Source organism: Astyanax mexicanus, chromosome 10 (assembly GCF_023375975.1).
Source record: "Astyanax mexicanus isolate ESR-SI-001 chromosome 10, AstMex3_surface, whole genome shotgun sequence".
NCBI classification, from domain to species: Eukaryota; Metazoa; Chordata; class Actinopteri; order Characiformes; family Acestrorhamphidae; genus Astyanax; species Astyanax mexicanus.
In genome coordinates this window covers 37,629,267-37,641,996 of record NC_064417.1, presented here as the reverse complement: position 1 = coordinate 37,641,996, position 12,730 = coordinate 37,629,267, and the positions used below count along the sequence as shown (strand labels likewise).

Genomic DNA, 12,730 nt, shown 5'->3' with positions numbered 1-12,730 from the left:
TTAGCTGCATATGGACCATAAATCATTATGTACAGGGGTTGGACAATGAAACAGAAACACCTATCATTTTAGTGTGGGAGGTTTCATGGCTAAACTGGATCAGCCTGGTGGCCAATCTTCATTAATTGCACATTGCACAAGTTAGAGCAGAGTGTGAAGGTTCAATTAGCAGGGTAAGAGCAGTTTTGCTCAAAATATTGCAATGCACACATACCAAAAGAGGACAAATTGTTGGTGCACGTCTTGCTGGCGCATTTGTGACCAAGACAGCAAGAAGTCTTTGTGATGTATCAATTGCTAAATTTCCTTCGGGATCAATAAAGTATCTATCTATCTATCTATCTATCTATCTATCTATCTATCTATCTATCTATCTATCTATCTATCTATCTATCTATCTATCTATCTATCTATCTATCTATCTATCTATCTATCTATCTATCTATCTATCTATCTATCTATCTATCTATCTATCTATCTATCTATCTATCTATCTATCTATCTATCTATCTATCTATCTATCTATCTATCTATCTATCTATCTATCTATCTATCTATCTATCTATCTATCTATCTATCTATCTATCTATCTATCTATCTATCTATCTATCTATCTATCTATCTATCTATCTATCTATCTATCTATCTATCTATCTATCTATCTATCTATCTATCTATCTATCTATCTATCTATCTATCTATCTATCTATCTATCTATCTATCTATCTATCTATCTATCTATCTATCTATCTATCTATCTATCTATCTATCTATCTATCTATCTATCTATCTATCTATCTATCTATCTATCTATCTATCTATCTATCTATCTATCTATCTATCTATCTATCTATCTATCTATCTATCTATCTATCTATCTATCTATCTATCTATCTATCTATCTATCTATCTATCTATCTATCTATCTATCTATCTATCTATCTATCTATCTATCTATCTATCTATCTATCTATCTATCTATCTATCTATCTATCTATCTATCTATCTATCTATCTATCTATCTATCTATCTATCTATCTATCTATCTATCTATCTATCTATCTATCTATCTATCTATCTATCTATCTATCTATCTATCTATCTATCTATCTATCTATCTATCTATCTATCTATCTATCTATCTATCTATCTATCTATCTATCTATCTATCTATCTATCTATCTATCTATCTATCTATCTATCTATCTATCTATCTATCTATCTATCTATCTATCTATCTATCTATCTATCTATCTATCTATCTATCTATCTATCTATCTATCTATCTATCTATCTATCTATCTATCTATCTATCTATCTATCTATCTATCTATCTATCTATCTATCTATCTATCTATCTATCTATCTATCTATCTATCTATCTAAGAGCCACGGTATCCAGGTTAATGTCAGCATACCACCAATAAGGACCAACCACATCCAACAGAATTAACTGTGGACTCAAGAGGAAGCTGTCTGAAAGAGATGTTCGTGTGCTAAACGGGATTGTATCCAAAAAACATAAAACCACGGCTGCTTAAATCACGGCAGAATTCAATGTGCACCTCAACTCTCCTGTTTCCACCAGAACTGTCCGTCCGTTGTGGTCTAAAACCAGGTGTTTCAGTTTCATTGTCCAACCCCTGTATATCCAGCAGTGTATTAGACACCTCATACCACCACATATTATAGCGAAAGCTCTATAATATGCAGATCAATGGGAATATGCAGTCAAATATGCAGGAACAGGGTTGAAAAACACTGCTTTAACCTGACTTCTGTTAATTTGTAGTTTACAGTAACACCACATTAAGACCACAAATCAACCGGTTATATTGAAAGGTATATTTCTGTATGGTGTTTCATGTTTGTGCTTTATGTGCACTCTTTTGTCTTTGAGCACCTGCCCCTCAAAAGTTTTCTGCATGGCCCTGCCTTTGGGTATATGTATATTTGAAGTACATGGTTTTAGTGTTTTATTTACCACTGGATATTTAACAGAAGCTCCGAGCACTCTGGACCTGAACGCGTTCACCGCTAGAGGGCGGTGTCGGATAGTGAGCCACCCTACAGTCCGCGGTAAAGTCCACTGAGCGGGGTTCAGCAGTGGACCCCTACTGAATGGTACAGTCCGTTTTGGAATCGCTGTTTGAGGATCGATCCCTCCGGATTCACGTGTTTTGGAGCTGGTTGATTAGTTTGGGTGGTTCGCGGTTTTCTGAATGAGAACAGGAGAGTGCTGTAAAGAGCCTGTGTAAACAGTGCTGGCTGAGCAGCAGTCAGTAAGGTTAGCTAGGTTAGCTGAGTGAGTGGGTTAGGTTGGGTTAGTTGGGCTATGGCGTTTCAGTTATCCAAACTTACAGCACCCCGCTGCCTAAAAGTCTCCCACACTATTATTAAAAACTACTGGAGGGGCGAGGGGCCTCTGAATACCGCCAGCCTTTTGAATTCCTCCCGGCGGGGTATAAACACGGTGCAGCGGCTGGAGAAGTGTTCAGCTTCCTCCACCGCTTCCAAGTCAGTCGAGTGGCCGAGCTTCAGGCCCTGGAAGCGGGGTGGGAAGTTCTCCCGCCCGGCCCTGGTCCTTTTCGGGCTCTCCGCCGCTGCCGTTGCCTCCTCCTCTGTCCACTCCAGCGCCCTGTGCGCCATGGCCTCCCACTCAGAGCTGCACTCGGAGGACTCTGACTGGAAGAAGGTGAAAAGTGAGTGAGTTTAAAGTGAGACGCGCCAAGTTTAGCTACTTAACCTGTTGTTCAAACTGTAGATAAGAGTTTAATAAGCAAAACCAGCAGACTAACCATTTATTTATACAGCGCTGAGGTTTAGAGTGTTGCTCTAAAATATAACTAAATAAATCAATCAACCTTTATTTTCACTCGGTATTACATTGGCGGTGACCCTCAAGCACTTACAGTTTAAAATGGGTTTAAAACATTTAATAAGGAATCACATTTAAAATAAATACATTTAAATAAACATTTAATATAGTTGAATAGTTGCTTGATTTTTTTTGTACCATAGCAAAGCACAAACACTTAAAACAGGCTTTAACTAAGGCTAGTCTAAAAAGGTTTCTTACAATAAGGTTTCATAGAATATTTTTATCATAATAATATAAACCGTATGTATGCAAAAAGGATTGAACTATTTCAAAATAAAAGCTGTAACACAACAATGACTGCATTTCATAGCAATACTGAAAGCCCGATAAGTTCAAAGCACTTATTAGCCTACATTAGGCTAAAACATGTTTGTTTTCAGCTGGTATTAATTTGGTGTTAATAAAAGAAAAAACAAAAAATCAATAGTAATCAATACTGTCCTCTGATTCTTCAGAACACATGCTGTACTGTATACAGTGTTTACACAACCAAAATAAACACAATCAAGGAATACCCAGAACTGATTCAAGACAAAAGCCTTGTTCTTAGTATGGTGTTGTAACATAATAATATAAAGCATAAGTCTGCAAAAAAGGCAGCTGTTACAAAATAAAAGCTGTAACATCATGACTGCATTTCATTAGGCTCTAGAAAGCCCTGTGTTTCCTAAACAGTTATGAGCCTACATTTCCAGGTAAGCAACCTGACAAAATGTCCTAAAATAGATTTTAGGCCTTTTTTTTATCATATGGCTCATTATTTTGGCGTTTCAGAATAATAAAGAAAAAAAATTACATTGTTTTATATAGTATATTTAATATGCAGTGTATAACTGAGTTAGCCAACCAAAAAAACATAATTAAGGGAATACCCAGAACAGATTTACCCTAAGTCAAGGCTCTTGTTATTCACAGTCTGTTGTGACCAGATATGCTCATCTTCCATTACAGTATATTTCCAGTGTAAGTTGTTTGCATATGTTTGATTGCATCATATTGTATCTGTTACTTTATCAGAGGAGCTCCTGTCCATGAGCCTGGAAGAAAGGAGAAAGAAATACAAGAACTACATATCCCTGGACGATATCCCAATCTGGAGTCACTCAGGTAATTAAAACTCTAATTAGTCTTCAGGTTACACTGTTCTGGACACGTTACATGGACTAATGGCTTAAACCTAGTCTTGGACTACACTGAATTATGAATGGCCTTTTTTCCTTGGATGGAGAATGTAGTTTAACATTGGACCTTTTTACTGTATGGGGAAACTGTCTGTAAGGGCCAGTCTTAAGCTAAATTGCAGTGCCAGTAGTAAAAATTGGTGAAATTATTGACCCCTGATCTTTTTCTCCCAGTAATCTTTTTGTTGTGATGCTCTGTATGATGTTTAGGATTTTATATACATTCATTTGTTCATTAATAGTATCCATAATGTATTATTTAGAAACTCTATTACAGTGTTTGTGTTTACAGTGTGTTTGTTGGTTTAAGTTTTGGTAGAGTTTTTGGTAGAATTTATCATAATCATTTCAGTAAACAAATGTCATTGACCTTCCATATGCACCATAAAATTAAAAAGATTTTGACTTTGGTCACAGCATTTTTAATTAAAAATATGGGTCCTGTTTATTCTGTTTACTGTTTGTGTAAATATTACATTTTATACTGTACATTGTTACCTCTCTGCCATGTAGATGCTTCTTCTCCTGATGAGACACATGAGATAAATAAGAAGATCTCTCTCTTCAGAGGTGACATCACCAAACTGGAGATAGATGCGATTGCCAATGCAGGTAAGGATAATGCGCATAAGTTTTGGGGTGGTACATTTTTCATGTACACTTATTTACTTGTCCATTTATTTAAAAATGAACGGGGGGGGGGAAAAAGGGTGAAGAATATGAGCTCTACTTCCATCAGGCTGGTGAATTATACTAAAACAGTGTTTTGTGACGTATGTTGGCACATTACTTAGTATAAGGGAGTCATATTTCATTTACTGTTAAAAGCGTATGTAAACGTTTTTCTAGCTTTACCTGCTTAAAAATACATACTGTGTCCTTTAGAATAATTTGATCATTGCTGAGTGTGGGCAAAATTGGTATGGAACATTTTAGTTTCTGCACATTAGGCATAAAATGTCTTAAATCCATCTCCCAACAAAAAAAAGGTCAATTTCATATACAAATTACCTTGCCGATTTAACAGTAGACTAATGTAAGCTGATATTGTTTTTATTGGTAAGGTGTAAATAAATAAAAAAAAGTTTAATTACTGTTTGTTTAAAACTGTTTGTTTATGCTTGTTTGAAGTAAATCACAAGCTTGTACTCTTAATATTGGTATTGTGCGTCTTGTGGGTCATTTTCTTATTGCAAAAAATGGTCTTCATTTTGTCTCTTGAGTGGTATTCAAAGTGCCGACAGTAACATATTTAACATATTTAAGTTTACTCCCTTTCTCTCTCTCCCACACACACCACTTCTGGCACATTTCTTCTTTCTAAGCTGTTGAAGGTGGAAAATGGAGCTACACTATCTATTTTGTCCTCAGTAACTCAGCACATTACAATATTCTCATTTATAACGCACTATAACGCATAAAATTTATATTATGATATTATGATACACTAAAAAAATATCTAAAAAGCACTATTAATACACTTAATGTTTTTAAGCGATTGACGACACACATTATTGTAATTTAATTAAATTATTTACATTTAAATACCCATCTTTGTCTTGTATTTTACATTTTAATTCTAATACTGAAGCCAATGCTGTAATTTCCTGTTTCACTGAGGTATTAAAAGGAAGATGTGGGCAAACACACTTAGTCATCATTTTTTATGAGGAAGATCAGAGAATACACAACTGAAATGTGAAGAAGTTTTGATTATCTATATTCTGTTCATTTGTAATTTATAGGTTGCCCAAATTTAGTTTATTATGGTTAATTTATTTCACAGTATTCACATCTGCTGTTATCACAAAGCAGCTTAAAACCAGTAAAACACATTATTTAGAGCAAAGGGAAGAAACTGTGAGGGCGACTCAAAAAAGGGGAAGCTTTTCTCATCCGGTTCTAAACACAGACCTGAGGACTATTAGGCGTTTACAGGAATAGTCTCAGATACTTTTCCATCTATATCTAATTCTGTATTTTAGACTGAATGCTGTAATTTTGGGAGAGGAACAAAAAGCACTAAATGCAGGGATGATGATAGTTATCAGGGTTTTTCCTGCCTGTATTTCTGGCTGTAGTGTGAGGTGGTATCATCTGGATGTACATCATGCATTCAAACTGGCTCTAGCAACTACTTTTTACAAGCAGGGTATTTTAGCAATTAGGTCTCAAGTTAAGAAAATTCGTTATGTTATGTTATGTGAGTGTAATTTATTACATTTAAAATTATAATTGTCCTGTTCAACATTAAAATAACACATTGCTTTAATGTTGTGTATGTTTTAATTTATACAGCTAATAAGTTACTAAATCAAATATGTATGTGTTGGCAATACGATACATTTAATAATTAGTGCTAGTATTGCAGTATTTTTCAAATATATGAGCAGTTCTCAATTGTGATTTAAATTTATTTGACAAGTTTTTTTTATGTACCAAAACACTGATACAAACTAAACATATTGTAAACATATGTTTCTTTAACATTTTTAGTGGAATCAAAAGTAGGCAAGCACAATACAAAAATTTAAACCTCTATAAAAAAGGTTAATTTATCTAATTTAATAAGAACAATAAGAATCTCTGTTTAACCTTACAAACAATTTAATATCAAACAAGCACCAAAAATGACCCCATAACTGAATATGCTTCAGTTAAGGACAATCGTAGTTAGCCAATTTTGACAATTGCATTAAAACAGTAATTTGAATAATCAAATTTTTTAAATATAATATTTGATACTTCAATAAATCTATTTTGTGACACCCCTAGTTGTAATGTAGTTACCGTGGTGTGAAAAAGTGTTTGCCACCTTCCTGATTTCCTGATTTTTTGCATGTTTGTCACCCTTAAATGTTTCGGAACATCAAACCAATTTAAATATTAGTCAGTCCTGCAGTTCTTTGCATGTTGTTTTGGGGTCTTTTGTGACCTTTTGGATAAGTCATCGCTGTGCTCTTGCGGTAATGGTTGATGCCAGTCATCCTCTGCACACTGTCATCAGCAATCAGAGGAGTCTGTTCAGTGACCGACTGCTCCTCCCCAAGTGCAGGACCAACAGGTGCAAAAACTCTTGGGTCCATCATGCCATATGACTGTACAATTTCTCTTTGCAGGGGGGGAGGGGTCACAGGAGGTCAGACTGATTAAAACACTAACCGGACTATGTGCAATAATTTCTATTTCTAAAGACTGATTAAAACATACCTAACAAACATATATATCTATCTAATTTTGGCTGGCCGGTCACTCCTGGGAAGGTTCACCTAGGGTTGCAGCGGTAACCGGTTTCACGGTATACCATGGTATTAAAATGCACGGTTATCATACCGTGTGTGTTTGCTTATTACTGGTAAAACGCAAGCCAGCGGAGAAACTCACCCGCGCATGCGCAACTCTGCTCCGCTTCAGCTGCTCAGCACACAGCGGTGAGAACAGCAGAAAGTGCATCAGAATAAACAAATCTCCGTCCGCCTAAAAAAAGGCTAAACTAAAATCAGCAGTGTGGGACTATTTCGGATACCCGCCGAACGCACCCGAGGATGGTTATCCGATTTATAATCAATGTGGCCGTAAAGTCACAGCTAAAGGTGGACATATGTCAAACCTGTTCTCCCATCTCCAAGAACACCACCCCGCCGTGCAGCGCAAAGTATGTGTTTAGTTTATAATTTTAATCTGAACATAAATAAAATCTCTTTGTAGTCGTGCACAACCCATGCGGTAAGCGCCCGCAAAAGCGCTGAGTTATCCGAAATTTGGGCACGCAGGTACAGGCGTGAAGTGCGTGCTACGACGGATTCACGTGTCCGTGTAAAGGTGCTCGCCGGACTGGATGTGAAAGACGCCATTCATTTACATGCGTTAATTTTCAAATTCTGACGTGCCTGTTTTTCATGTGTTAAAACCAGACTCAGAAATAAATCCCCTCTATCTGGTTATATACCAACTTGGCAGTAAAACGGACGTTTACAACAGTTGTTGATCAGACACTGACCCAGGCTCAGTTTATCAGATATTAAATAATTTAAACTTAAATAATTGTACTGAATAGTTTAAACACAGGATCTTTACTTCTTAGAGGACATGTAATGTGTGACACGTGTGTGTGTGTGTGTGTGTGTGTATATATATATATAATTATATACACCCTTAATGACCTTAAGAGTAGTGGAAAAACCTAGTTTCCTTCACCTAATGGTGTACAGTTTATTTTTTTAAGGAGACATTATCTATATAGTTGTTCCAGGTTTCTACAATAAATAGTTAATTGAACAAAAAACCTTTGTTGTAATTTCTTTAAGGGTCAGTTTAATAATATATGTAACAAACTGTGATACCGTGATAACCATGATACCGCGGTATTTTCTGAGACGGTTATCATACCGTGAAAATCTCATACCGTTGCAACCCTAGGTTCACCACTGTTCCATGTCTTCGCCATTTGTGGACAATGGCTCTCACTGTGGTTCACTGGATTCCCAAAGCTTTGGAAATGGCTTTATAACCCTTTCCAGACTGATAGATCTCAATTACATTTTTTCTCAATTGTTCCTGAATTTCTTTGGATCTCGGCATGATGTGTAGCTTTTAAGGATCTTTTGGTGGACTTAACTTTGTCAGGCAGGTCCTATTTAAGTGATGTCTTGATTGAGAACAGGTGTGGCAATAATCAGGCCTGGGTGTGGCTAGAGACAGTGTACTCAAATGTCAGAAACCACAGTTTTAACAAGGGGGCAATTACTTTTTCACACAGGGCCATGTAGGTTTGGATTTTTGTTCTCCCTTAATAATAAACACCTTCATTTAAAAATAGCATTTTGTGTTTACCTGTGTTGTCTTTGCCTAATATTTGAATTGGTTTGATGTTCTGAAACATTTAAGTGTGACAAACATGCAAAAAAAAAATCAGGAAATCAGGACTTTTTTACACCACTGTAAATATAAAAACTACATAAAAGCATTTGCTTTCACCTTAAGGCGTTATTTGCTTCTATAAACATCCTAACAGGGAGGGGGCACATTTTAATGTTCAGTTTTTATATTTTTTAAATTGCCTGTTGCCTGTGGTCTCATGATCTGACCCACAAATGTCAATTTCAGTGCTTTTTCACAAAACAATTATTTAATTTTCTGTTTAAGCTGACTTTTTGTCTCATATATATCAGAGATACCAACCATTCTTTAGGGCACTTTTTTATTTTAACACCAGCATGTCTTCTTTTCTCCTCTATCTTCTATCTATTTTCTTTTTTGTGTAAGTTATTTATCAGACATCAATTGGAGTGAGAGTGCGGCACCTACAGCTTGCCTCTGGCTCAATGCAGCACAGTAGAACTGCATCCAGGATCTTCACCTACTTGGGCCATGACCTTTTTAACCTTCTCATTTTCTCACAGATTAAGAAGCTCTGTTTGGTTTAAATATAGATTAACTGATTTTATTTTTAGGCTTGGCTTTGAATGTTCTGATGTTTATCGTAGTCACTTATCAATAAGACAGACAGAGATACAAAACGATAAAGTAATTTTTAAAGCATTGTAGAGTTAAAGAATTGACTGTAGAATAGCAGGTAAGGGCGGCACAGTCAGGCCAGCACCACTAGGGGGAAGCAAAGCCCACGTCCCTCTGCAACAGGTCAGCTTGTGTGGATAACAGGCCCGGTTGGGGATTGCTTGGTAAACACTCAGTCGAGCAATGCTGTGGTGAATCCCTGAGGAGATCTAATTCCACATGGTGTAATTCTGCAGGGTATTTGCTGCTGATTACATCACTTTATGGAGAATAGTCTCATCAGTCTGGCGGATGTTGTTGCGCCGCTGTCAGTGTCAGCGTTTTGCTGTTATTTGGCAGTGCTGACATTAATGTGATTTCGCAGAGCTGTAAAAGTGCATAAGGTTTATTATTTTGTCCATCATCTCTTCTAACTGCTGCAGAGTGTGACAATGATTTGTTAATGTTTGAGAAGTCATACGTTGAGCTGGCAACATATTATTTCCGCAGTGTTGCTCTTTGATTTAGAAGGATCTTACCGAGGGCTCTTACAGGAGGCTAGAAGAGAGATGTCTGATTATGTATTTCTTGAGAGCTGCATAACTGCATAACTGTTGCAAAGCAGGAAAAAGAACTGGACAGTTTGGCTATGTTTACATTACCAGGCTGAAGTGACTCAAATCAGATTTTTTGCTCAATGTGGCTCAGATCTTTTTTTTTCATGGCTGTGTGAACAAGGCAAATCCGATTTTTTATCAGGTTTGTGCCACCTCCATATGTGGTCTTAAATTGGATAAGTATTCGATACATGAACATGCGACATGAATGTGAACGGTCAAATCAGAATTCATGCGTCTTTTTGCTTTTACACGTGCACTACATGCTTCTCTCTCATACACACATCTAATGGTGCAGCTGTGCAGCTATAGCTTATAAAACAGTTATTTAAATAATCGACATTGTCCATTATATCGACTAATCGTTGCAGCCCTAGTCTTAAACTGACAGTTGTATAATTTGTTGCATTCATTTCTGGCACAATAGATTATCCAGAAAAAAACCTTGCTTATCGTGACTGGCCTGCTTGTGAGTGAGCTCAAGGACGCTGGCATGTGCAAGTTTCAGCTTCCCACAAAGAAAAGTTACAGCATAAATTAATACTTCAAATGTATTGCTTTTTGCTTAAATGTTTTTTTTATTAAATGTGTATTTTTAGTATTTCAGTAAAATGTAGAACAGAATAAATTATTTGTTTTACAGTCTTGTTTTTTCCTGCCTGGAATGTATATATTAAAACAGTGTAAATAGACCTTACTGATCCATGTTCAGCACTAGACTGTTGAATAGGAACAAAATGCTGGTAGGAACAGAAAGTTCAGAGAGCTCAAAATGGGAAGCTTGAACCCCTTTTGTCTATTTGTTTCAGAGCATTTATTGGGTTCAGTTGTTTAGAATGTGGTTGTCCTCATTGTCAGACACAGCAGTGCTGCTGGAGTTTTTAAACACTGTCCACTAACTGTCCTCTACTCTATTAGACACTTCTACCTAGCTGTTCCTGTATATGTAAAGTCAGATACAGAGACTCTGAATCTGTAGCTGCACAGTTTATGTTGGGCATCCTCTCGTCCTTCATCAGTGGTCACAGAGCTTTGCCCACAGGACGCTGTTGGTTTACTACTGTTCAGTTCAGCAGTGATACAGAGGTGTTGTCTGATTTTCTCACACCAGCACAACACACACTAACACAGCACTACCATGTTACTGTGTCTGCAGTGCTGAGAATGACCCACCACCCAAACAGTAGCTGCTCTGTCATCTGTAATACTTCATGAGAAAAACGACTAAGTAAAATTCTTTCAGACATGCTTTTGCTACAAAGTGATCTGCTTCCACACAATATATCTGCAGACTCTAAGTGATGTTTTTCAGATTTCTTTAGAACTGGTATTTACACCATATTCAGGGTGCTGCATTGATTGCTCTAATTTGCACAAATCTCCATCTGTCACTGGAAAAAAGTGGAAATTATCTTTTCTCCTTTACACCAATTAGAGATACTTTAAACCTGCTTTGTTCTCGCACATCTTTCACAAAACATGGTTACATTAAGGAAACTAAAAATAGTTCTTCAGTGGCATTGCATCAAACAAGAAGAATCTTTGTAGAATCTTTATATTCTTAGGAATGTAATAAGGGTCATAAAGTGCAAACAATTAATAAAAGAAACGGCATGAAATATGCTCATAAGTGGACGTCACAATTCACACCTGTGCTTCATTTCTCCACCATTGCAGTGTGTAAAACAAACCATTATCACTTCCTTTTATTCATATAGCAATGAATAAAGAGCAGAATCCTCACTGTTAAAGTTCAAGTTTGTCATGTGAAAGATAATGTAAACATCACACGCCTTCATTATCCAGTATCAGAGGAAAGACTTGTATGATTGTGTAATTGCTAATGAAGATTAATGTCAGAATATTTTGACATACCCTTAGGATCACTAGGCATACACCAGAAGTATGCTATTAGTTTCCTTTAATCATTTATCATAATGATTAATTCATTTTCACAGCTAAATGTGTGTGTGTGTGTGTGTGTTTTCTAATGACTCTGCTGACTGGTTGCATTGTAATGTGTAGTGTCAAACATCCTGATATATTTCAATAAAACAAACAATTAAACTGTTAGTTTTCCCGTTGCTAATATTGGAACATTTTTTTTTATTTCCCCTAGAAATCTGGGTTACATCTAGAATAATTGGCAGCCTTGGCTGGAATGGAACGTTCACCTATCTGTTCAATATATGGAGTATCTGAGTTGGAGTCAAACTGTCAGTTAATCACTAGGTAGTTAATTACAAACTAGGTAGTTAATCATGCTATTATTGATCATGTGGTATTGTGTGGTTGGTTGCATTGACAGTCAATTTGTACAAAGGTTTTTCTGGTGAATTTAATGTTTGAATTGCATTGCATAAAATGGCCAATGTATGCTAGTTAGTTTTAGGCCAGCCAACCAGCATTATGTCTTTGTAATATTTGGGTTTTGGCCAGTGGTCTTGTCAAGTTTATTTTGTGGTCTGGACCAAGTCAAAATACCATTTAAATTATTAGCTTCAGTGGCAAACAGAGCAAACTGAGCTGACCTTCGGTACTGTAATTTGAAAATG

The 12,730-nt window shown here is 36.4% G+C and overlaps 1 protein-coding gene across 1 annotated transcript; it reads left to right on the top strand.

Annotated features, from left to right (window-relative positions):
* The first annotated feature begins 2,335 nt into the window (after positions 1-2,335).
* LOC125804817 (ADP-ribose glycohydrolase MACROD1-like) lies at positions 2,336-5,052 on the top strand. The gene is made up of 3 exons (XM_049484411.1): positions 2,336-2,702; positions 3,899-3,988; positions 4,576-5,052. Exons 1-3 carry the CDS (start codon positions 2,336-2,338, stop codon positions 4,854-4,856), a joined length of 738 nt encoding a protein of 245 aa, XP_049340368.1. The 3' UTR covers positions 4,857-5,052.
* Positions 5,053-12,730: the final 7,678 nt, after the last annotated feature.

What these genes read in the sequence shown, in the direction of transcription:
- LOC125804817 (XM_049484411.1), top strand. Translation starts at nt 2,336, where the DNA reads ATGGCGTTTCAGTTATCCAAACTTACAGCACCCCGCTGCCTAAAAGTC. An exon ending in TGACTGGAAGAAGGTGAAAA is followed by an intron (nt 2,703 to 3,898) that starts GTGAGTGAGTTT and finishes TTACTTTATCAG; the next exon opens with AGGAGCTCCTGTCCATGAGC. An exon ending in CCCAATCTGGAGTCACTCAG is followed by an intron (nt 3,989 to 4,575) that starts GTAATTAAAACT and finishes TCTGCCATGTAG; the next exon opens with ATGCTTCTTCTCCTGATGAG.